Source organism: Garra rufa, chromosome 10, assembly GCF_049309525.1.
Source record: "Garra rufa chromosome 10, GarRuf1.0, whole genome shotgun sequence".
NCBI classification, from domain to species: domain Eukaryota; kingdom Metazoa; phylum Chordata; class Actinopteri; order Cypriniformes; family Cyprinidae; genus Garra; species Garra rufa.
This window is the reverse complement of record NC_133370.1, coordinates 48555694-48581330: the sequence shown is the minus strand read 5'-3', so window position 1 is coordinate 48581330 and position 25637 is coordinate 48555694. Positions and strand designations below refer to the sequence as shown.

At 33.8% G+C, this 25637-nt stretch overlaps 2 protein-coding genes across 2 annotated transcripts in view; both read left to right on the top strand.

The window, feature by feature from the left end:
* Positions 1-2404: 2404 nt before the first annotated feature.
* On the top strand, positions 2405-10414 carry polr2d (RNA polymerase II subunit D). Its single transcript, XM_073849773.1, has 4 exons — positions 2405-2583; positions 5760-5940; positions 9333-9428; positions 10166-10414. The coding sequence occupies exons 1-4, from the start codon at positions 2514-2516 to the stop codon at positions 10242-10244; spliced, it is 426 nt and encodes a 141-aa protein (XP_073705874.1). The 5' UTR covers positions 2405-2513; the 3' UTR covers positions 10245-10414.
* A 3594-nt stretch (positions 10415-14008) lies between these two features.
* The window catches only part of abcf3 (ATP-binding cassette, sub-family F (GCN20), member 3), a 30961-nt gene continuing 19332 nt past the window's right edge, over positions 14009-25637 (top strand). Inside the window, exons 1-3 of the mRNA XM_073848734.1 lie at positions 14009-14096; positions 20261-20402; positions 23864-23940. Coding sequence (XP_073704835.1) covers positions 14021-14096; positions 20261-20402; positions 23864-23940 — 295 coding nt within the window. The 5' untranslated portion in view covers positions 14009-14020. The remainder of the gene's footprint in view (positions 14097-20260; positions 20403-23863; positions 23941-25637) is intronic.

The following is a 25637-nucleotide window of genomic DNA, read 5'->3' as shown; positions in this document are numbered from 1 at the left end:
ATCATCACTTCACTGCTGTCAATAGCATTTTTTAACTTAAGAACCCAGTGACTGAGTGCAGATCGTCATCTCTCCCTCTGTCTTCATTAGTTTACTGTTTTTTTTTTTTAATAGTTATGTCTAATGAATTGTTAGACAGAAAGGTTAAACTAAGAAAGTATAAAAAGGACTTACTGTCAGGCTTGTTTGATGCGCAAGAACAAATCTTTTTAGTTCCAGATGAAATACGGACGTTCCCAAACAGCATCAAGGTGAAATAAACAGAAAGATTCAACCATTTAACAGTAACTGCCACACTGTAGATTTCACAGTACAGGAGAAGTGAAAATGCAAGAAAACATTACTTACTTAAAAAACACATTTGCAAAATTGTGGGGAAACTTAGTTTTATATTGAATTTAGTTTTATATTTATATTATAGCAAGATTGGACTTAATGTCCAGCACAAGTGCATGCTCAGTTAAGCATGTACTTAAGCTCAATTGTGAAAAGAAAACATATTTTAACTCAAAACAACATAAAAACCTGTCTATACAAAAAAAAAAATCAGAAAGATTTATATTTTGCTGTCAGTAAAGTAATTATTAGAAATCAGCCACATGTGATCATTCCTTCTACCCAAAATCATTTTCTTGGTAAAAAAGTAATTTTTTTAAAGATGAGATTTTTGGTCATAGTGTCTAAGTTGTTTGTGTGACGCATTGTAAAAACATAAAAGTTTAGCTTCTAATAGGCATAGCTAGCATGTGTCAATGATATGTTGTAATATAATATACCAATTTTTATCATGGCTATCACTGTAGGGACAGTTGCAACACACTGTTGAAACCCTCCCAAAATGCTGTCCCCTTACCACAATATTGATTTAACAGCTTGCCATAACATTACATAATTGTAAATAATTGTAATACTAATGAACCCCTTTAATAGTTAGTTATCTCTACTTTTTTTAAGTTAAATAGGTAAAAAATCTACTTGTTACTTAACAAAGTTTTTCATTTACTATTCTTTGTTTTGTTTTTGTTTTTACAGCCAATTTACCTTATTGAAGACCCTGACTGTGCACAAATAAAATAAAGAAATTGCAAAATTATATTTAAGAATGATTGAATTACATTGTATTGAATGTTGCAACTGTCCCCTATTGTGGGGACGGTTGCAGCATTTCACTTTGTCTATTTAAGTGTAAATTGTATGTATATTATCATACACATGTTTTAGCAATATGGGTGAGTAGCTGACAGATGCAGCTTTATTGTATTAAAATTTCGGCTTTCTAAGACAAACAGTTTCTGAGAAACTAAAGGAAATGCAAAAAGTGTTGCAACCGTCCCCACTCTCCCCTAAATAATTAAATGTGGAAATAAATAAATGCAGATATGCATAAATAAATTTGTCAAAAGTGTCATTTTTAATTGTGCTATTTTTGTACCATTTGTACCATGTATTTACATTTATTTATTTATTTATTTTGTATTTCTACATGTATTTATTCCTTCATTTATTTATTTATTTATACTTAAGTCATTTCTAGTCCTCCTAATAATGCAGCCATAAGCTCAAAAATAAATAAATAAATAAATATTTTTTAATCTCAAAAAGAAAAAGCATTCCTTCCAAAAACTGCGTGCCTGTGCACACGCAAACAAAAACAAGTTTATATAGAAATAAATAATTAAATGGAAATAAATAAATGCAGATATGCATAATTAAATTTATCAAAAGTGTCATTTTTAATTGTGCTATTTTTGTACCGTCTATTTCTACATTTATTTATTTATTTGTTAATTAATTTATTATTTATGTATTTCTACAATTATTTATTTATTCCTTAATTTATTTATACTTAAGTCATTTCTAGTCCTCCATATTAATGCAGCCATAAGCTCAAAAATAAATAAATATTTTTTAATCACAAACAGAAAAAGCATTCATTTCAAAAATCAAAAACCGCGTGCCTGTGCACAGGCAAACAAAAACAATTTTATATAGAAATAAATAAATGTGGAAATGAATAAATGCAGATATGCATAATTAAATTGATCAAAAGTGTCATTTTTAATTGTGCTATTTTTGTATCGTCTTTTTCTACATTTATTTTTTTATTTGTTAATTGATTAATTAATTATGTATTTCTACAATTATTTATTTATTCCTTAATTTATTTATACTTAAGTCATTTCTAGTCCTCCATATTAATGCAGCCATATGCTAAAAAAATAAATAAATATTTTTTAATCACAAAAAGAAAAAGCATTCCTTCCAAAAATCGCAAAAACACGCAAACATATACAGTTTCATATATTTTTCTCCAATACATTTAAACTAAGGAGAAGTTCGACATCAGTGCACTAGATGGCGCTGTGCGGCAATCTGCTCGTACTTTTTTTGACCGGAAGTAGAATTCAAAGCGGCGCTGTAGACGGTGTGCGGTGTAGTAATGTGACTGTATGTGAAGGTAAACAGTGAAGGGTAACTCATATTCACTGTACTGTGACTACATTTATAGTGTGATGGCGGCAGGAGGAGCAGTGAATGTAGGAGATGTGGAGGAGGACGCGTCTCAGCTCATGTTTCCAAAAGGTGAGAAGATTACAAACACATCGCATCAGTTCTCCATCATCTACAACATGCGCATCCCAATCTAATTTATGTTCTCTGAAGTTGCACATATCCGCTCTATAGCTACTGTAGGTTTCGTGTACTTTGATAACTTTATTCATACCTATCACACACTTTGCATAGCTTTCTCCAAAAATAGACCTTTGTGTGTTTGAATTGACTGTCAGAATGGGTCAGTCAGGTTGCTGTTGTTTGTTGTTAAATTTCTAGACTTTTTTTTCAATGGTTGTTTAACCCTTGTGCGTTCAAAAAAAGTTACACATGGGTGCAAAATGGACAAAAATGTCCACATCCAAAAACTGTCAAAAATATGATTTATTAATATTTTTTCCACTTTCACTGATGTCGATTTTTTTTTAACCAGCATCTGTTCTATCCATAGATACCAAACATTCATTAATTTTCAGAATTTTAACCCTTTAAATGCTGGTTTGTTTACACAATGCCGCAGGTGTTTTTTATGAAAAATATGAAAAATAGTAGTTAATTTCCATATACTGAATGATAAGCAGAATTTTCTTTTTCTTTGCTTATTAGCTTCTTGGGTGTGTCAATGAAGAACAACAACATTCATTTTGAGGGATTTATATTTTTTATGTAGTGTCAGATTAAAAAAAACAAACACTTAGGGCCATGTCAAAAAACTGTCATAGAAATTCTTTGACCTTATTCATAGCTTTCACACGGCCCTATGACGCTGCCAAGGGTGAGACTCATATACATGGAGTGGGATTTTTGATTGCCAGTACAATATAATTTCTTTCAAACTAATTACACCCATAAAATGTTCAATAAACACATGCACTGCAAAAAATGCTTTTCTTTCGTAGATTTTTTGTCTTGTTTCCAGCCAAAACATCTAAAAAATCTTGAATCAGGAAGGATTTTCTAGACAAGTAAAAACAAGTCAAAATTAAGTTTAAGATTTTTGCTTAACAAGCAAAATAATCTGCCAATGGGGTAAGAAAAAAAATCTTATTTCAAGCTGACAACTAGATTATTTATTTTTTTACCCCACTGACAGATTATTTTGCTTGTTTTAACCTCGCCTAATTTTGACTTGTTTTTACTAAAAACAAGACACAAATTTTTACTTGTCTAGAAAATCCTTCCTGATTCAAGAATTTTTAGATATTTTGGTTGGAAAGAAGACAAAAAATCAAAGTAAGAAAAGCATTTTCTGCAGTGTGCAAACCACACTCTGACATCCTTACCAACATACCCACACAAGTATAGCTGCATTATTCTTCCAATTGACTCTATAATAGACTATAATATGCATAAGCAGAAAACACGAAAAAGTGAGTATTTCTTTTATATGCCAAATTTGAAAAAATGGCACAATCGAGTAAAAAATGGTACAAATTTAAAATTTGAAGCCTTGCCGATAGAATGAATGCCTATTAGCAAATATTGCATCATTTTATAGTCAAATGGCCCTGAGTTAAAAAATTGCAGTTTCAATGTGGACATTTTTGTCCTTAAAGGGATGGTTCGGAGTAGATTTGACTTCATTGCTATGCACTCCGAAGCCCATGTAACAGGGTTTCCGCGGGGCATTAAAAAGCATTAAAAGTCATTAAATTGATTTTGCGAAATTTAAGGCCTTAAATGGCATTAAAAAGCATTAAATTGTTTTATACAGGCATTAAAACTTTAGATAGTGTTGAAGAAACAAATATTAACAATTTATCTTGAATGTAGCCTGTATAGTTAATAACTTTGATTCACTGTCGCGAAGTATGATAAACACGGAAGCAGTTTTCGTAATTGCTTTCTTGTGTGACACAGACTTTTTAAGAACGGCCAGTTTTAAGAGTTAAGAGTTCAAAGTTTCTGAAATTTTTCTGTTCAGAATTGATATTTGAAATTTTGAACTCTGCAAATAAACGCTGACATTTTAAGCTGTCTCCTGATCCATTTCTAATTATGTTCAGCAGAGTAATGTATGTTCATTTTTGCCTCATTGTAAGACCGCATGAAAAAAATGCATTATAATATTCACGCATTCATACACAGCCGTGTTAAGTTATTGGTTGCGTATGGCATTAAAAATTTTAGAAATGGCATTAAAAAGGGCATTAAAAGGCATTAAATAAGATTTGAAAGTCCTGCAGAAACCCTGTGTAAATACCCCATCCCAAGTTTTTTTTTTTTTTACCTTAGTCAAACATTGAGGGAGATATCAGAGTTTTTCGAATGGCTTGCTACAGCCGTACATGGAACATGTGATGTATCTCGTAAATTGCACCACTAAACTTGCACGTAATCTTACCAAACTTCTACAGTAGTGTAAATAGGGTATGTACTCACAAAACGCTGCATCGGAAAATTTCTAAGTCCACATGAGTGTTTTAAAAACAACTTTTACCCGATCCCTACTAGTCTCAAAAACTGCAAATGGCGACACGTTGACATCACTTCCCTGGTTTGGGAAAAGCACGTAAAAGTCCTCCTACAAGTTGACATGCACACAGACGCAGTAGGTGCTTACGTGCTTTTCCCAAACCAGGGAAGTGATGTCGACTTGTAGTTTTTGAGACTAGTAGGGATCGGGTAACAGTTGTTTTTAAAACAATCATGGTGGACTTTGGACAAATTTTCTGATGCAGCGTTTTGTGAGCCATTCGAAAAACTCTGATATCTCCCTCAATGTTTGACTAAGGTTAAAAAAAAAAAAAAAACTCGGATGGGGTATTTACATGGGCTTCGGAGTGCATAGCAATGAAGTCAAATCTACTCCGAACCATCCCTTTAAGGTCCTGGGTGTGAGTAGTTTTTGTACGCAGGGTAAAATAGATTTTTTTGAAGGAAATGAGGGTGAAATATTACAATTTTTTCAATGAAAATACACACCTGAGCCAAGATTTATGTAGTTGGCATCAACACAGACACACTTAAAACAAAAAACAAAACTGAAATGGACAAAAATGTTCATAAGGTCGCACAAGGGTTAATTATACTTGTTCTAGCATTCATTTTTGCTCAAATAGGAAAATATTGTGAATATAAAACCTTAAACACTAAATATGCCTTTGCACTGGTACATCTCCAAATAGATTTTTTATATTGATATGTTCAGTTTGTAAAATAAAGAAGTGAATTAAGGAAGCTGACTGATATTTTATTTGTCTCAGAGTTTGAGAACGCAGAGACCCTGTTGAACTCGGAGGTTCACATGTTGCTGGAGCATCGCAAGCAGCAGAACGAAAGCGCGGAGGATGAGCAGGAGCTGTCTGAGGTCTTCATGAAGACCCTCAACTACACCGCCAGATTCAGCCGCTTCAAGAACAGAGAGACCATCGCCAGTGTGCGCAGGTCAGCACGCTCCTCACAAACTGAATTGAGAATGGCGTACTAATCATTATATTGTATGTTTCTTTTTATGGCAGTAATAGTAAGAGTGTGTATCTGAATTCAGCCACAGCTGTTCTACATGCTCAGAGTAGAAATGGTGATATAAAAGTACTAAAGGGATAGTTCACCCAAAAATGAAAATGCTGTCATCAATTACTCACCCTCATTTCGTTCCAAACCTGCAAGACCTTCGTTCATCTTTGGAACACAAACGAAGATATTTTTGATTAAATCCGAGAGCTCTCTGACCTCCATAAACAGCAAAGGTTGTACTGCAGTCAGGGCACAGAAAGATACCAAGAATATGGACAGAACAGTTCATGTGACACTTACATTTAGACATTTAGCAGATGCTTTTCTCCCAAGCGACAATGGAAGCAATCGAAAACAACAAAAGGGCATTAACAGAAGAAAATAAAATAAAAGAGAAAGCAAGGTAGTGTTAGAGACCTAAAAATAGATAGAGAGAATACAACAAGAACAGAGAAGCTAGTGTTAGTTAGTGTTTTTTTTTTTTTTTAGAAAACAAGCTTAAGTAAATTAATAGAATAAGTCTAAAAGGGCAAGGTTTTTTTTTTATTTATTTTTTTATCAGGGTTTCCACGGGGCATTAAAAAGCATTAAAAGTCATTAAATTGATTTTGCGAAAATTAAGGCCTTAAATGGCATTAAAAAGCATTAAATTGTTTTATACAGGCATTGAAACTTTAGTTAGTGTTGAAGAAACAAATATTAACAATTTATCTTGAATGTAGCCTGTATAGTTAATAACTTAACTTTGATTCACTGTCGCGAGGTATTATAAACACAGAGCCAGTTTGGTAATTTTAATTTTTGGTAATTTTAATACCCCGCGTTTAAAGAGCGACTCCCCAATCCGTGCAAATTAGGCTACATATATAATATCGAAGCTGTTATTTGTATGTGGGCTGTAATAAGTTGTATAGTGTCTGTAGCTCTGTGTAATGCTTGAAAAAATTCGGTCTCTATTTGCACTTTGAATATTGAAAGAGTAGCCTTCTTTGATCATGCCTGCATTTATTGTCTTCACGACTAAGAAATAAGTGTCGTTTATTTTTTGTTGTTTTACTGTAGATTGTTTAAAAATGCAGCGGTTGCCTCTAATAAATGGCTGTATCTATAATAGAGAAAACAAACATGTTCATGTACTCATGTTTTCATTTTTTCTTGTCCCTTGCTTAAGGCGTAAAATAAATATATAAAAAAAGGCTTTCAGAATCAGCCCATTTGCTTGTAAAACATCGGCAATCAGAACCGACCATGAAGAATCAAGATAGGCGCATTACTAAAAAGAAATTAGGTGCTCCTAAAAAATGTTTTGGTGCTCCTAACTTTTTGAAGTTGGGAGCACCAGTGCCACCAAGTAAAAAAGTTAATTTCAAGCCCTGTAGTTATTGGTTGCGTATGGTATTAAAAATGTTAGAAATGGCATTAAAAAGGGCATTAAAAGGCATTAAATAAAATTTGAGAATCCTGCAGAAACCCTGAATAGAGGGTGCTAGAGTTAGAGGGTCAAATAAAATTAGAAGAGATGTGGTTTTAGCCGATTCTTGAAGATGGCTAAAGACTTAGGCAGGTCATTCCACCAGAAGAGTACATTTAATGTAGGGCTGCACGATAAATCGAATGCGATTTTGAGCGCGATTTGGCATAGCTTGTCAGTGATTTACGCCTCTGTGTATTAATTGCCGCTCCAGCTGAAAGCACGTGATGGAGATTTACTACTAATCAAAGCACCGGCTTCATTGACTAAGCGCGCCTCACAATCTCATGCGATTAATCGTGCAGCACTGATTTAATGTGAAAGTCTGTGAAAGTGATTTTGTCCCTCTTAGGGGGATGCCACAGTAATGCACTGTTCACTTGCAGAACGCAAGCTTCTAGAGGACACACAAGTCTGAATCCAGTGGTGGTTTTGTAGGCAAACGTTAATGCCTTGAATTTAATGCGAGCAGCTATTATGTGACGTAAGCGGTTCAACCATAATTTTTACAAGTTACCATCTTCCACTATTATCGCGAGTACTGTGCCTTGTTTATGAGCAGAGGTGAGTCACATGGACTATTGTGTCGATGTTCTCTGTACCTTTCTTGACCTTGAAAGCGGTAGGATCCTTGCTTTCTAAGGAGGGTCAGAAATCAAAAATATCTTAATTTGCATTTTGAAGATGAACAAAGGTCTGTAATGGGATTGTAACGACATGACAGTCAGTAATTAATGACAGAACTTTCATTTTTGGGTGAACAAACCCTTTTCAGTTTAAACTGGGGTTTCATGATATTGGGGAAAATAACGACTTTACAATAATTTTTAAATTTTGGAATTTGCATCAGATGATTTGAATAGAGTCCCACTAGTTAGTGGGTAGTTAATTATAATCTGAACTTATTTAAGACTGAATGGTTTGGGAAAATGTTGAACATTTTTCAACTTATATGTGACCCTGGACCACAAAACCAGTCATATGGTAAAATTTTACAAAACTGAGGTATATACATCACATGAAAGCTCAATAAATAAGCTTTCTATGGATGTATGGTTTGTTAGGATAGGACAATATTTGGCTGAGATACATCTATTTGAAAATCTGTAATCTGAGGGTGCAAAAAAATCAAAATACTGAGAAAATCACCTTTAAATTTGTCCAAATTAGGTTCTTAACAATGCATATTACTAATCAAAAATTACATTTTGATATATTTATAGTAGGAATTTTACAAAAAATCTTCATGGAACATGATCTTTACTTAATTTCCTAATGATTTTTGTCATAAAAGAAAAATCAATAATTTTGACCCATACTATGTATTTTTGGCTATTGCTACAAATATACCCCAGCGACTTAAGACTGGTTTTGTGGTCCAGGGTCACATATTTACTTATTACAAAAACTCAAATTTCTGAATACGAAAACCAATATCAGTAACCATTTCAGAGTTAAAATCTCTTTCCACTTGAGTTTTCATATGCCACATGTTTTTTTTATTGAGATTATTATGAAAAAATTTAGTAATAAAAATAAAATTACAATATCATTTACATTTAGATTTTTCATTTTCAAAATGGTAAACCATTTAGCATTAAATTGCAATTTAATTAAGTTTGACAAGGGCACTTATTGTATATGAGCCATATTGTGAATATTGATTTTATTTCATATATCTTGCAGCCCTAGGTTAAACATCTTAGCATGTTCTAATTAATTAATTATTTTTATTTTTTTTATTTTTTTTTTGAAAAAAAGATTTTTTTTTTACTTGTACTTGTTAATTTTAGTGTCATTTAGTGAATATGATATTCATAAAAATGATAACTGTGGTTGTGTTTCACAGCTTACTTCTGCAGAAGAAGCTTCACAAGTTTGAGTTGGCAAGTTTAGCCAATCTGTGTCCTGAGGCTGCAGAGGAGGCCAAAGCCCTCATTCCCAGGTGAGCTGGAGTTTCAAGTCTTAGTGTGTGATGATCAAATGCCTGTTTTATACACAAACACAGAGAAACAATGCTCACATGGGGATCTTACTGTCATTTAATTGTCAGTCTGTTGTGTTGATGATTTTACACCGTGTTATACATGTTTATCTGGGATTGCACAATGTGAGCTATTCTTGTTAACTAAAATTAACATTAGGTCAAAAACTTGGACTTTTTAAATGTTTTATTAAATTGAATATTGATTTTTGTATATTTTATATAGTGGGAAAAAATGGAATCCTGAAGTTTAAGTTCTATCACTAAAATCTTTGGGAAAAAAAAAACTAGAAAAAAAACTAATAGTAATAATATTCAAAATTAGAAAAAAAAAAAAAAAAAAAAAAAAAAAAATATATATATATATATATATATAAAACTATGATAGTATATAAATAATGCAAGTAAAAATATAAAAAGAAGGTTTAGGAGTTACAGCGACACTTACAAAATCTAAACTGAACTTTAACCCTGAAGCTGGATGCTTTGAACACTAATAACTGATGTTGACAGTCTATTAGATTATCTTTTTAACTCTAGAAGTGTTTTCTTTAGACAAAACACTCAGCTTATTTGTATTTGTAGTTTATGACACGGTTGAACTGAAACTCACAGAGCTTTAGGATCAGCTGTTTTTGATGTTGGTTCAAATTATTCTTTAGTATATGTTTTATTTTTTTCTCTCTTTTCTCTTCTAGTTTGGAAGGCCGGTTTGAGGATGAGGAGTTACAGCAAATCCTGGATGACATTCAGACCAAGCGCAGCTTCCAGTACTGAACATCCATCTCTCATTTGGTCATAATGATGTTTCACTTTGCTTTTTTAATGCCATTTTAGGCCCTCCTTTTTTCTTTCATTTTTACGTCTTTATATATTGTCACTGTTCCCTTCTGTAGATGTTTAATGTGCTGTTGTTTTGAAAAATAAAGTGTTTTTGATAAAATTGACAGTGTTTCTCAATGTCGTGCCACTTCAGCTCAAAATGCAGTCAATAACCTATTTAACATAATGCTTAATAATGCATAATACATAGGAAGAATGCTTAAAAAAATTGTTTTAAAAAATATGGTAGCACTTTACTTAATACGATTTTTTAGTTAACATTAGTTAATTAGTTGAACTAAGAAAATGAAGTAAGAATGAGCATTTATTAATCTTAGATCATGTTAATTTCAGCATTTACAAATGCATTATTAAAATCAAAAGTTGTGTTTTTTTTAACATTAGTTAATGCACTGTGAAACGAACATTAACAAAGATCAATCAATACTGTAATAAATGTATTGTTTATTGTTTGTACAGGTTATTTAATACATTCACTAATGGAACTTGTGTAAAGAGTTACCAAAATTATGTTTGAGGACACCATACACCTTTACATATTTAACTATTACAAATACAGTGCTTTGCAAAATTCATTTTGTTTTGTTGCAGTATTATGTTAAACAGCTTTAAATTAGTTTTCCCCACATCAATTTACACTCCATACACCACAATAATGACAGCAAAAAACAGATTTGCAAATTTTACAAATTTATTCAAAATAAAACACTGAAATAAGTACATTGCATAAGTATTCATACCCTTAACTCAGTACACAGTTGAAGCACCTTTACAGTCTTTTTGGGTCTGATGTGACAAGCTTTGCACATCTGCATTTGGCAATTATCTGCCATTCTTTGCCTCACCTTTTCACCTCTCCATCTCTGTCAGCTTGGATGGGGGCTGGAAAACATTTTCTAGAGTCCTAGTTGTTCCAATCGTCTTCCATTATGGATAATGCTTCTGTCAACCTTCAATGCAGCAGATTTGTTTCTGAACTCTTCTCTAGATCATCGCCTTAACGCAAGTCTGTCACTGAGCTCTACAGGCAGTTATCTTGGTTTTTGCTCTGAGATGCTTTTTCAGCTGTTAGACCTTTTCTGAGAGGTGTGTGCCTTTCTAAATCAGACTCATTCAAATGAATTTGCCACAGTTTAACTCCACTCCAAGTGTAGGAACATCTAGAAGCAATATGAATGCTCCTGAGATAAATTTCGAGTGTCCCAGAAAAAGGGTATGAATACTTATGCTATGGGATCTTTTCAAAGTTGTTACAAACCTGTTTTGTGCTTTGTCATCATGGTGTTTGAGATGTAGATTGATGTGGGGAAAAAGTAGTCAACATAAACCAGCTAAAACCAGCATCCCAGAACCAAAACATACCCAACCAGCATATGCTATATTTTTTCAACAGGGTGGTTTTATCTTCCAGCAGGATGATGACCTAAAAACAAACATCAAAAATCATCGCAAAATTATGTCACTGAGCACAGAATGAAGCTTCTACCATGACCGTCCCAGTTCCCTGACCTGAACCCTGTATAGAAACTGAAGAGAAGAAGCACCAACATGAAGCTGGGAACAGAGAGATTTGAAACAACATGCAGCACTACACAAATTTTCTACAAGTTTGATTGCAACACATAATCACTACACCATTATTATTTTCAATATTTATATCATATGTACATCGACTTAACATACAGTAGTCACCACTAACAAGCTACTAAATATATTGTAGTAGCCTACATTTTTGTACAGCTGCTTTGCAACGATTTGTATTGTGAAAAGAGCTATACAAATAAACTTGAATTGAATTGAATTGAATTGAATTCTGGAGAATCTAGAGAAGGAGTGGTCTCTGATCTTTGGTCAGGTGTTCTCCAAACTCATTAGACATTGTTCGGAAACTTAGAACTGTTAGTTTGAGAAAATGATGTTGATAATAATAGAGAAAAACATTAATTTCATAATGAGATTTCACCCCTAGGTTCTCTTGATTTACTTCAATGACAGCCCTGCTGAGAAAAAAAGAAAAAAAGTGGCCAAAATCCCTCTCAAACCCAAGTACTCCTCGCTGCAGACTGTAGCGCGGTGACGTCAGGTACCTACGTCAGGTATGTGTTTACCGCGCATGCGCAAAGTGACGTATGGTATGCCTGTGTAATTTGCATTGCGTGGTGACGTTAGGCGTTTTCGCGTCGTTTGTGACGTAACGCGTCATTACAACGCATGCGCATACTTAACATAATACTCTTATAAAATGTAAAAGTATTAAAAAAAGCTAAGGTGAAAAAAAAGAAGGGGAAAAAACAGTAATATGTAGTACAGCACAAATCCATGATTTTAACCATGTCTGAGGTAAAATTATATGGAATTACAGTTTATTCTGTAATATTTGTGTAGTATTATATACAAGGTATTAACATTGTTGCACTTTATTTCACTGTGTATATTGTAACATTACTCTGCACCTTATATGTTTCTTATTTTAACCTTTCCTCTGTCATGATTCTTGTTTATTTAGTATAATTATGGACATTTTTCTGTTGCTTTGGCAATTCTGCCTGTGGAATATTTAAGCCAATAAAGTAGTATTAAGTTAAATAGACTACATACAGTATATTTTCAGTGTCTACATCCCATTTTATGCATGGTGCCTCCAAAAAACCAAACTGATAACAGTGATCTTTTATTGCAAACAACAAAACAAAATATAATTGTATATACTGTGACGAGTCGGCTGCCTCCCCCCTAATTATCATCGCCACCCCGTCCCTTATTCGCCGCCCTTCTCCAGGCTCCCAACGGGAGTGGGTGTGTATGGGAGAGGAGAGTCGCGAAAACATCCCGGGCTGGCGGTGTGTGATGAGGAGCACGTGAACTGAATGAAGTCTCATCACCGCCGCTGCGGATCCGGATGAGGACCGCACCCGTGACGGCTGACGGGCCAGGATGCCGGGCCGTTTCATCCCCCAGAAGTGCCGCGTAGGCGGAGGAGGAAGATGCCGCTGAAGAAGCCGCCGCCCCTCGCGCCCCGGACCTGAGCAGGCGCCTTCACGACGAGGACACCAGATTCCCCGTTTATTTGGACACATTTACCCCCTTGGAAACTAAAGCCTCTCCGAGGCCTGACGCCACACCCACTGTGTCTGTCGTTTGCTCCTCCCGCCACAATACATATATATTTTTATATATAATAATTAAAACTATAAACATGACACATGAGGACAAGAGAAAACAACAACAAAAATAGTTTAAAAAAAGTTAATGAACATGCACATGCGCACATTGCGCAGTAACGCCAGTAAGAATAGCGCGCATGCGTGTTATATACATACCATACGTAAACACATACGTGACGTAGGTACCTGACGTCACCGCGCTACAGTCTGCAGCGAGGGGTGTCTCCTCAAACCAGCCTGCTTTCCAGCTATGACCAGCTAAAACCAGATCAAAAGGATAAATTATGCAGATTTATTTCCACATCCACCTTCGCTCATATTTACCAAGGGTGCCAATATTTTAGTGGAGGGCACTTAAAACAATTAAAATGGCTGTCATTTAAAAATAGCCTATAAAGATTTAAAAGAAAGAGCGCCCTCTAAAGGACCCTACAGTTATTAGCTGACTGTGGTTAGCTAGCTCAGTGGTTCAACTTGAGGCAGCGCTCGTCCACGTGTTATTGATGCGCCGCTGCGCATGCGCACAGTGTCCGGCCCGGTGTGTGTATGATGGCGGCGTATGTGGAGATACTGAAGAACGAGTTTCCACTGATCGACTCCGAACTCTTCGATTATATCACTGGTACTGTACATATATATGACAATAATACTCATATCTTATGCTTTAAATAAGCTGTTAGTGTCAGCTCCTGCGCTAGTGACATGAGTTCATTCATTATATAAAATAGCGCTGATGTGTTGGTCATGCTAACAGACAGTGACACATGAATCTGTTGAGTTGCTGACATTCTCCTTTAAATAATTTAGTAGACACCAGAGTTTACATTTCAATTAAATCATAACTTCAGTAACGTTATATATTCGTGTCTTTAAAATAAAACAGCTGCGGTGAAGTTTGACTGACACGGTTTGGTGTTTCCAGCCGGACAGATGATTCTCCTCATTTATATTATTTAATATTATATAACATAATATAGAGTAATAGTTTGTGCCTGACAGATTATTTACTGGAAAATAAGACAAGCTAACTGTTAAGAAATAGATCACGTGACCGATGACATACAAGGTGGGTCATTCATGTCATTCAGAAATCTGAAATAATTAAACGTCAACAAAAGTAATGCTTTGGTGAGTAATATTTGCAGATTGATTCAAATATTAACTTAAATAACTGCATTCCTGTGAATTTTACTCCTTCATTTTAATGCCTTAATTTATGTTAACATACTTTCTCCTAAATTAGTTATATGCAGAGACAATTGTAAATGTAAAAAATAATATAAACTTAATAAATGTAAAATTCAATGCCACCGTTTGTGATTGCTTACTGTAGTATACAATTTTAGCTAGTGCTTTGGAGCCTTTTAGAGCCTTTTATATATTAAAGGAAATAATTAAATAGTGAGCAATTGCAATATGAAGCAGTGGCATACATGAATAAGTCAAATTTTGCTGTTTCTTTATGGAAACATGACAAGCAATAAAGACTTATTTGTAGAGCTGCAAAACAATTAGTTGCGATTAATCGATTCAAAATAAAAGTGTATGTTTATTATTATGTATATAAAAATACACATGTATATGTACATATTTTAAAATAAACATATATATTTATTTGTATTTAATATAAATAGTTTGATTGTATTGTATGTAAACACTTGAATATAATTTATATTATATATAAATATTTTACATACAAATCAAAAATATATTTAATGTATTGGAATCAGTAAAATTTTTAATGTATTTAAATAAGTTTGTAATGCACATCAAGGCTGTGTTTATTTGATTAAAAATACAGAAAAAAATGTAATATTGTGAAATATTATTACGATGTAAAATGACGTTCTTCTTTTTTGATATACATTAAAAATCGTATTTATTTCTATGATCAAAGCTGAATTTGTCAGCATCATTACTCCAGTATTCAGTGTCACATGATCAAAAGTAATTTCAATATGCTGATTTATTATCAATGTTAGAAAACAGCTGTGTTGCTTAATATGTTTTTGGAACCTGTGATACTTTTTTCAGAAATTGTTGATGAATAAAAATGAATAAAAAGTTAAAAAGAACAGCATTTATTTACAATAGAAATCTTTTCTAACAATATACACTGCTTTTCAAAAGTTATAACATTTTTATTTATTTATTTTTATTTATTTATTTAAATAAATAATCACTAAATAATCACTTTTATTCAGCAAGGATGTGTTAAATTGATAAAAAAGTGATAGCAAAGACTTACATTGTTAGAAAAGATTACTATTTTGAATAAATGCTGTTCTTTTTTTAACTTTTTATTCATGAAAGAATCTTAAAAAAAGTATCACAGGTTCCACAAATATATTAAGCAACAGCACTGGAAATAAATCAGCATATTATAATGATTTCAGAAGGGTCATGTGACACTGAAAACCAGAGTAATGGCTGATGAAAATTCAGGTTTGCATCACAGGAAAAAAAAAAATTATATTAAAATAAAAAACGTTATTTTATATTGTAATAACATTTTGCAGTATTATTATTTTTTTTTTTTTTCTTCTGTATTTTTGAATCAAATACATGCAGTCTTGATGAGCGTAAGAGATTTCTTAAAAAAATATCATTACAAGTCTTACCTATCCCAAACTTTTGAACAGTTTTGAAACCATATTTTTACTCTATGTAACACAGAAATAGAAAAAATATTGCAGGGCTGGACGATTATGACAAAAATCATAATTGAAATTTAATTGTGATTATTATCTACGATTATCACAATTTACATTGATTGATGTTTTAATACCATTGTTTGAAGCAACTCCATGCCATAATTTTATATAAAAATAAAAAGACAAGCTGAAAACACTTTTCCTGAAAAACTCGACACATCGGTTTGGTTTCATTAAATAAAAACAGTTTTAAAAATATGCAATATGCATAGGGGTATGCCGGTATCAATTTTCATGTTGCGATTAATTAATAATGCTTTTATCATGGTATACGGTATTATCACGATATTTACATTTATTTGAAAAAAAGTGGTGATATAATACAGTGTAACAGGTTTAATAACTGTTTTCTTATAACAAAAATAACTGAACATTTAAATACAATAAAGCAATACACAAAAAAATTACACAGATTAAAGTGCAAAAGAATTATAAAGACCAATAGTTATCACTTTACAGTAAGTTAATGCTGCTTAATAGCTGCAGTTAATGTTAGCTCATTAAATAACAGAGTTACAACTTTTGATATATATATATATATATATATATATGTATATAATATATTAAATATATATTTTGTAATAATAAAGTAGACCTAAGTTAACAATAGCTTTTAAAATGGCTTAAGTGCGTATATAACAGTGATGCGCGGGTTGATCCAAAATGAGCTGTTACCGGTGGTTACAAGTCATCCAAAAATATTTTTAATGATATCCGGGTTGCGGTCGTTCGGGTCGTTTGAAATAAAGATGCCAATTAAACCTTTGTAATTTATATACTAGACACAATTTTCTATGAAATACATAGACCTCACTTTATTGGCTGAATAATATTAACCTTTTGAATGTTGAGGTTATTAACTGTTGAATAAATGCTGACGCGGGACAAAATGCCCGATTTCCCAACTGAGCAATGCCATTGTATCATTGTAATAGGCTACTTTTAAACGCAAATAGCTCAGTAATGTCAGTTTTATGTATTTTCTGAGAGGGGGTGGGATTTTTGTTGGGAAAGTCAGCGGAGAGACACACACTTTGATTAGACTGGATAAACACATGCAGCATCTTAATTGTTAAGAAAATGGTAGGGGTGTGACGAGACACTTATCTCACGAGACGAGACGAGACGAGATTTTGGGTTCAGGAGAACGAGACGAGACGAGATTTTTTAACTTTTTTAAAATAAATCGTCAATGATGAAATATATAGGGGACAATAGTATTTTATTCAACAAAAAACACAAAATGCAATTTTGATATGAACTTGTACTTTATGAAATTAAACTTATATTTTAATGAATTATATGCAGTAATAAAAATGCTGCATGATTCTGGGTAAACTGAAAAACAATTGTCTTTTATAAACTGGAGTTCACGATTCTGAAGAAAAAAAGAATTAGAAAATTAAACAAAATTACATAATTTACTAGTGGTTCTGAAATAATGTTCATTGCTTAAGTCTGAAAAAAAAAAAAAAAATGAAGGAGCCCGTGTCTCAATTAATAAAGACTTTCACTATTGGAATCTCTTGAATGTTTAATTCAATGAAAAATACTTTTTTTAAACGTGCAGTTGTCGCCCTCTCCTGGTGAAGAGAATAAACGTTACTCTACATACGTGTTATACTTTCGTTTTTGATCGCTACTGTAGACAATAAGTGTTTATATCCAAACTATAAGCTTTTATCCCAGTACTTATGTTATTTAAATGTCTGTAACAAAGACATGATGATGATTATGTGGTTAAAAAGACTGTTTGTGTTGCTTTCTGAAACCATAGCAGTAAGAATGCAGATTTGAATGTCTTCAATAACTTTCACATGGCATCAGTGGAGCGTGAAACAGTTGTAATAGACAATGCTAAAATTTCTAGCACTATTTGTAAATGTTTATTCAAGCAATAATATATACAGTCATGGACAAAATTATTGGCACCCTTGGTAAATATGGGCGAAGAAGGCTGTAAAAATAAAACTGCATTGTTTCTCCTTTAGCTCTTGAATCGTAGCGTTTGCAAATTTTTAATAGTATTATGCTTTATTATTATTTTAAATGGGTTTAATACGTGGAATGCATCACTTCCGGTATTTTGCCGATTACTTGACATGGACAAAATGCAATCGAGTTTTTTTTTAAAGGGATAGTTCACCCAAAAATGAAAATTTGATGTTTATTTGTTTGTTTGCCCCGGGGCATCCAAGATGTAGGTGACTTTGTTTCTTCAGCAGAACACAAATGAAGATTTTTAACTCAAACCGGTGTAGTCTGCCAGCCAAATAATGGACATGAATGGGCACCAGACCTTTAAAGGAACACTCCACTTTTTTTGGAAATAGGCTCATTCTCCAACTCCCCCCAAGTTAATAAGTTGATTTTTTTACCGTTTTGAAATCCATTCAGCCGTTCTCCTGTTCTGGCGATATCACTTTTAGCATAGCTTAGCATAGATCATTGAATCCTATGAGACCGATAACATCATGTTCAAAAATGACCAACGAGTTTCCATATTTGTCCTATTTAAAACTGGACTCTTCTGTAGTTATTTTTAGGCTGATAAGATTAGGAACTACACTTCCATTCCGGCGTAATAGTCAAGGAAGTTTGCTGCAGTAATAAGGCTGAAGCAGGAGCAGTAATACCACGCAGCACATGTGCAAATGCTAAACTAGCTGGGAACTCATTTTTGATAATACTCTGCCTGCTTCATCCATATTACAGCAGCAAACTTCCTTGACTATTACGCCGGAATGGAAGTGTAGTTCCTAATATTATCAGCCTAGAAACTCGCAGCTTTGCATTTCCACCGGTCTTAGTACACGATATAACTACAGAAGAGTCAAGTTTTAAATAGGACAAATATTGAAACTCGTTGGTCATTTTTGAACGCGATGCTATTGGTCTAATAGGATTCAATGATCCATGCTAAGCTATGCTAAAAGTGATATCGCCAGAACAGGAGAACGGCTGAATGAATTTCAAAACGGTAAAAATCAACTTATTAACTCGGGGGGAGTTGGAGAATGAGCCTATTTCCCAAAAAAAGTGGAGTGAACAGTATATCATTTTTTACCTTTGCTACACAGCCACGTCCATCTGTCCTGAGCACGAGCTTTTCATCCGGTTCGTGACATGTGTAGCGCTCTGACGTAGAATACGCAAACGCCGGAAGGGGAAATCGGTGAAAAGTCCCGGATGAGTTTGCGCAAGCAAATGTAATCTTTTAGCTTTAAATCAGTTTGAAAAATCAGGATAAGCGCAAGTAATTACCATTTTGAATAGCCGCTAAACCCACAATCTCTGTGCTCTGTGTAAACAATCAGTGTCGTATACATGCCACAGATCACTTCCGGCGTTTGCATAAACTACGCCAGAGCGTGCACACATGCATGGAGCCGGATGATGAACTCGTGCTCAGTACAATTGGACGTGGCTGTGTATCAAAGATAAATAATGATATAAATACTGTTCAGTTTTTCACAAAAAACGATCGTTTCGTGTCTAAGGGCATCAATGTATCGTCACGAGCCGCAGGGTGTAATTTGGATTTTTACTTTTAAAGGTTTGGTGCCCATCCACTGCCATTATTTGGCTGGCAGACTGCACCGGTTTGAGTTAAAAATCTTCGTTTGTGTTCTGCTGAAGAAACAAAGTCACCTACATCTCGGATGCCCCGGGGGTAAACAGATAAACATCAAAATTTAATTTTTTGGGTGAACTATCCCTTTAACTCGAATACTCGAATAGAATCAAGGAATTGTTACAGCCGTTTTTTGTAATTGCGGCTTTGAGCGATTACGTAATCGTGGCATCTGTAATCGTGATCGCAATTAGAAATGTGATCAATTGTGCAGCCATATAACATTGCTTTAATGTTTTAACGTGCATCTCTGCTTGTTGGTAAAGATATGAAATTCCCTTGAAGTGTAATATGTCTGGAGTAAATCATCTATATATAGCTGTCCTCTTCAGCTGTGATTCCTGTGGCAGGGATTCATATGTGTTCTTGTTGATAATGTGAGGCAGGTGCTGAGAATGATGCATGTTCTGACCGTGTGACGTGTGTGTTGTCATACAGCTGTGTTGGACAGTGGCGGCTCAGATTTTGAGGATGGAGAGGAAGTGTTTGAAGCCATCGGCGGCGTTCTGCAGGAGGTCGGTGACAAGAATGAAGACGACATTCGGAAAATCTGCTTCCAGATGTTCAACACACTCCAGCTGTAAGTGATCCAAGATAAAAAAAAAAACATTTAGCATAGAAACAGAAAAGAGGAACTCATTTGCATGCAGTGTCTGTATTGTTTTAGTGTCCAGTGTACTACAGGAATTATGCAAATCAAATATCCTGCAAAATTGTGATTGTTTACATGAGGCATGTAGAAGTGTATGGCAGGCCAAACATAGAAAACATGCATTAGTGTGTGAGGAGAAAAAAATTCTAATCTGCTGATAAAAATAATCTCTACAAGAATTTATCAGACAATATCTTAAATTATTTCTGATTAGAATTTAAGGCGAGACACTGCAGGTGAATGGGGTAAAAAAATGAATTAATAGTTATCATCTTACTTACCCAGTTGATTGATTACATTGATAAATGCAAAAAAATTTGTATTACAAGTTTTCTAAAATGTTAGGTTTAAATATGCAACGAGGCATTGTTTAATGAAATATGCATTCATTTGCATACATTTCTAGTACAAAAATCTAACATTTGGGTTATAGAGGGGTTTTGGGTATCTCATTTTGTCACACCATAATTCAGAAAAAAAAAAAAAAACAGAAATCAATGTATTTTTTTTACCATTTTGGGAGGAATAAACGTTGCATAAAATCAAGAAAATTAAATATGAACAAATCCCTCTGTAAAAACCTCCAGAATATAGACAGGAATAAAAATGTCAAGTTTGGTGTGTGTAAGTGCTACTGAAGTGGAGATTTATGGCTCAGTGTAGGAGAAAAAACTCATTTAGCCTTTAAAAATATGGATTTTAATTCAAATCTGTTGACACAAATAGATAAAGCGCTATAAAAGAAACACTTAACAGCGTCTTTTGGGGGTTTTCTTTCCACTAGTCTGAAAAAAACACCCCAAAGACCTAAGTCTCAAACTTGACAGGTGCATGAAAAAACAGTGTTTTTGCCCGCAGTGTCTCCACTTAAATATATATATAATCAACTTTCCCTCATGTGGCCGTAATATAATGTGTTCCTCCGTTCTGGGAATAATGAACAGAGCATCTGTTTTTCCACACTTACGCTTGTCATGCTTTCCAGCTCTAAACATAGACTAACACCTGGAAAGTGACCTAAATTAATCACAGAATAAATAAAGCATATCATATCGTAGTTTTCCTGCCTTGTGAGGGGAATTTATTCTGTATGTGCTAAATTAAAGCAGCACACAAGACCTGATGAGAAATTAACGTTCATAACATTTTTTAAATAATTGTAAAAATGTATTATTTTTAAAATGACTGTAATTGAATTATAACTAATTGTAAATATGAAAATAAATTATATAAAGAAATTAAAAAGAAATTTTTTTGTTTAATTGGTTAACTGTCTACATCAGAAAATATTTTATTCTTTAGCCTGTTTTTTTGTTATTGTGAAAAGATAATTGTGACTTTTTTCCTTTTTATCATAATGTGACTTTTATGTTGCAGTATGACGTTATATGTTACAATTAAGGCTTTAAAACTATTTGTTACAATTACCTTTTCCATTTAAATTGCAAACGCTTTGTCAGTTACATTTTTATTTTTTATTCAGAAGAACGTTTTTTGTCAAAATTTCCACTGAGTGAAACAATTTTTATTTTTTAGTTTAATTTAAATTTTCTTTTTCAAATTTTTTGTTTAACTATTTTTGCCTGATCTATATTATCAGTGCAGGTTATGTAGCATTTTAAAATTTGTTTTTGGCAGTAATTAGTTACATGTAACAGTGTTACAGTAATGTAACATTAGGTAATTTGATTAAAGTAAATGTAACTGCAATCTGTTACAGTTACTGAAAAAAGAGTGATTAAATTACAGCTACTTAAGAAAATGTTAATTTAATTTACATCTAAATACTACTTGTATTCATATTTATTATTATTTTTTTGCATTAATATTTTAAATCTGTATTTTACCTCAGAAGGATCTCAAAATAAAAAAAGGTGCTAAAGTCTGATTTTGTGGTGGCTGTGCTTTAAAATTCAATTATCATTTTTATTCAAGAGATGATGGATTTTACAAGTTTGGTTTGATTGTTTATATTGTCCTCTTTTTAATTAAAGTGTCTACTAAATGACTAAAAACTAAATTTAGAAAAGTAATTGAAGTATCGGAATCTCAGTTGCATTATTGAATAAAATTGAAATAGTTACACTACTTTTAACATTTTAAATGGGGTAATGTATTACATTTCCAAAGTAACCTTCCCAACCCTTACTTTTAGTAAGTTTCAGCAATTACAGTTTCTACTTTTCATTTTAAGAACACATTTCTGTTGTTCTTATATATTGTAGTTTCAGTTAAGAAATCAGTTGATACACAAACAGAAATTTGGCAACTGAAATTTGTGTCTGAAGGAAGCAGGACCTTTGTGGAAAAAGGCCATGTTTGTGTTGACCCTGGAATCACAATCATGAGAAACAATGTATTAGAAGAACTACACAAATTCTCCATATTGCACAATAATCTGTTAACCTTTGCATGTTATTACCATGCCTGGAACTCTGCTGCCCTCTAGTGAAAAATACAAAAAAATACCTTAATATCAGGTCAAAATTATGACAATATTGGCCAGAAGATGGCAGAAGTGTTCTAGATTTGATGTTTAGACAGTTGTTTAAATAACTTTTGTCAAAGTTTAGAAAATTTTAAGGCGAGACACTGCAGGTGAATAGGGTAAAAAACAACAACTAATAGTTATCACCTTACTTACTCAGTTGATTGATTACATTGATAATTGCAAACATTTTTTTGTATTACAAGTTTTCTTAAATCTTAGGTTTAAGTATGCAAATGAGGCATATTTTATGAATTATGTGCTAATTTGTTTACATTTCTAGTACAAAAATCGAAACACTGGATGAAGTCAGTTTCAAAATCTTGTAGAGTTGTTTTTACATATTAGAGGGGATATCTCATATGGTCACTCCATAATTCAGAAAATACTTAGAACAGACAGGAAACAATGTATTTTTAACCATTTTTGGGGGAATTAAATGTTGTATAAAATCAAGTACTTTATATATCAACAAATCGCTGTGTGAAAACCTTCAGGATATAGACAGAAATAAAAATGTCAAGTTTGGTGAATGTAAGTGCTGCTGAAGTGGAGATTTATGGCTCAGTGTAGGAGAAAAAACTCATTTTGAGAAACAAGCCTTTAAAAATATGGATTGTAATTGAAATCCATTGACACAAATAGATAAAGAAACACTTAACAGTGTCTTTTGGGTGTTTTCTTTCCACTAGTCTGAAAAAACACTATGAAACACTAAAAAGCCCAAAATCTCAGTCTTGACAGGTGCATATAATTAAATACATTTTTGCAGCAGTGTTTACAGTAATTTACAATAAATTTCAATTAACTTCTCTCTGTGTAAGAGCGTTTGTGAATGTGAATCTTCTGCAGTCTGGATGACGGATAAGACATAATTGATGACTACATTTGTTGTTCTCAGGACTAAATGTGACTCTGGTCAGCAGCAGATGCTGCTGGAGGCTCCAGTGCAGTTATCACAAGTGTCTGCTGACGCAGGTGAGATGACCGCAGATGTATTCATTAAATTGGCTTGAGAAAGACAACCCGATCACACCGAACGCGTTTTTGCAGTTGGAGGCGACTCTTTTGAATGGTTTTCTGTTGGATGTGAGTGTTCTGAGCGCTCTGAGCACCTGAAGTTGAAAAAAAAAATCAACTCTGAGCGGAAAAACGCCCAACGTCATTCGCGTTCTTTTCCATTGTCCAATCGAATGAATGGAGAGGCGGGTCTTCTGTTGTGGAGACGAAAGTTTACCGTTGCTTAAAAAGTCCGGAGACTGCAAGAAATGGAGGAGAAACCTTAGGTGTCTGTCGTGGGTAACCCAGAGCTTAGCATAGAAGAGTTTACTTAACAGCAAAAAAAACTAAGATTTTAGAGCGCTCGTGCTATAATCCTTTGATTTGACTGACAGGACAGCTGTTTTGGGCGTTGCCTAGCAACATAAAAAAACCGCAGCACACTGCTCTTTTATTAAAAGTCACCAAAAAAGGCAGTTTTCAGAACTAAAAGACGCGTTCGGTGTGATCGGGGCCTTACTGAAATGCTATTTAAACCTACAGTTCTTCTTCTTCTTCTGAGACTAAAGGGGGTCGCACACCGGACGAGAACGTCGCGTCGCGTCGAGGACAGCTGGAGGTATCGCACACCGGACGCGCACATTCTATACGCTTCGGCTCATTTTTCAGTGAAGTTCTGAACTGCAAGTGACGGTTGTGACCTTGTAAATCCAGTATAAAATATGAATGAATTATATAGGTTTACATTTTTTCAAGCTGTAAACCTAATGTAAGTAGTATTTTGCAGCAGTGGTATCTTGTTTTTTTAATCTAATAGGACGATTTGAGACAAATATGATGTTATTTAATATAAAACTATGCAGATGGCGCTCTGTGACGCGGCAGAAATTTGAACCGCTTCCTGAGTCGTAGCTGGGCGCCGCCGGTGTGCGTATGCTCATAGAAAACTATGTGTTCGAATTTTAAAGACGTGGCGCGAGGCGATGCGGTGCTGCGCTTCACGTTCGGTGTGTGACCCCCTTTAAGTTTCTGACTGCTCCTCCTCCAAGAGCTTTAACTCTACAGACTCCAAACTCAGCCCCCTATCTAATACAGCCCCTCTACTAATGCTAACCTCATGCCAGCGACATTATAATCATGCTATAAACAAGTTGGTAACAGGCTAATCATGTTAGAAACATGCTAGTGCCTTGCTTATCATGTTAGCAACCTGTTAATGATGCTAACAACATGCTAGCAACACACTTTTGACATGTTAATCATGCTAGAAACATGTTAATCATTGTAGTAATGCTGACATCCCTGCTGAAAAAAACAGCTAATACTAGGGATGTGCACGAGTACTCGATTAATCGATTACTCGAACCCATCAGTGACGATCGAGCATGAAAATGACGATCGATTGACTCTAAAAATTTGCGGGGCTTCAGTTGCCGTTGTTGTAAAGTAACGGGAGAAGCGCATCCACTACTTTATCATTGGCACGTAGTTCAAGCTCACATGCATTTTGTGTAGATAAATACAATTTGTAATATAACATTTACATATTTATGTATCTAGGCTATGTGATTAATTTTATATACAATTTGTCATGTAGAAAAAGCGCTTCAGCTTCACCTCATGCTGTTATTTCTTTTAAATGTTTAATGTAAACTGTGACGCAAACGCACCCTTGC

Bases quoted from the DNA above. Each gene is read 5' to 3' on its own strand.
- polr2d (XM_073849773.1), top strand. From the start codon at position 2,514: ATGGCGGCAGGAGGAGCAGTGAATGTAGGAGATGTGGAGGAGGACGCG. The intron at 5,941-9,332 runs GTCAGCACGCTC...TGTGTTTCACAG, and splicing joins ACCATCGCCAGTGTGCGCAG to CTTACTTCTGCAGAAGAAGC. The intron at 9,429-10,165 runs GTGAGCTGGAGT...TTTCTCTTCTAG, and splicing joins GCCAAAGCCCTCATTCCCAG to TTTGGAAGGCCGGTTTGAGG.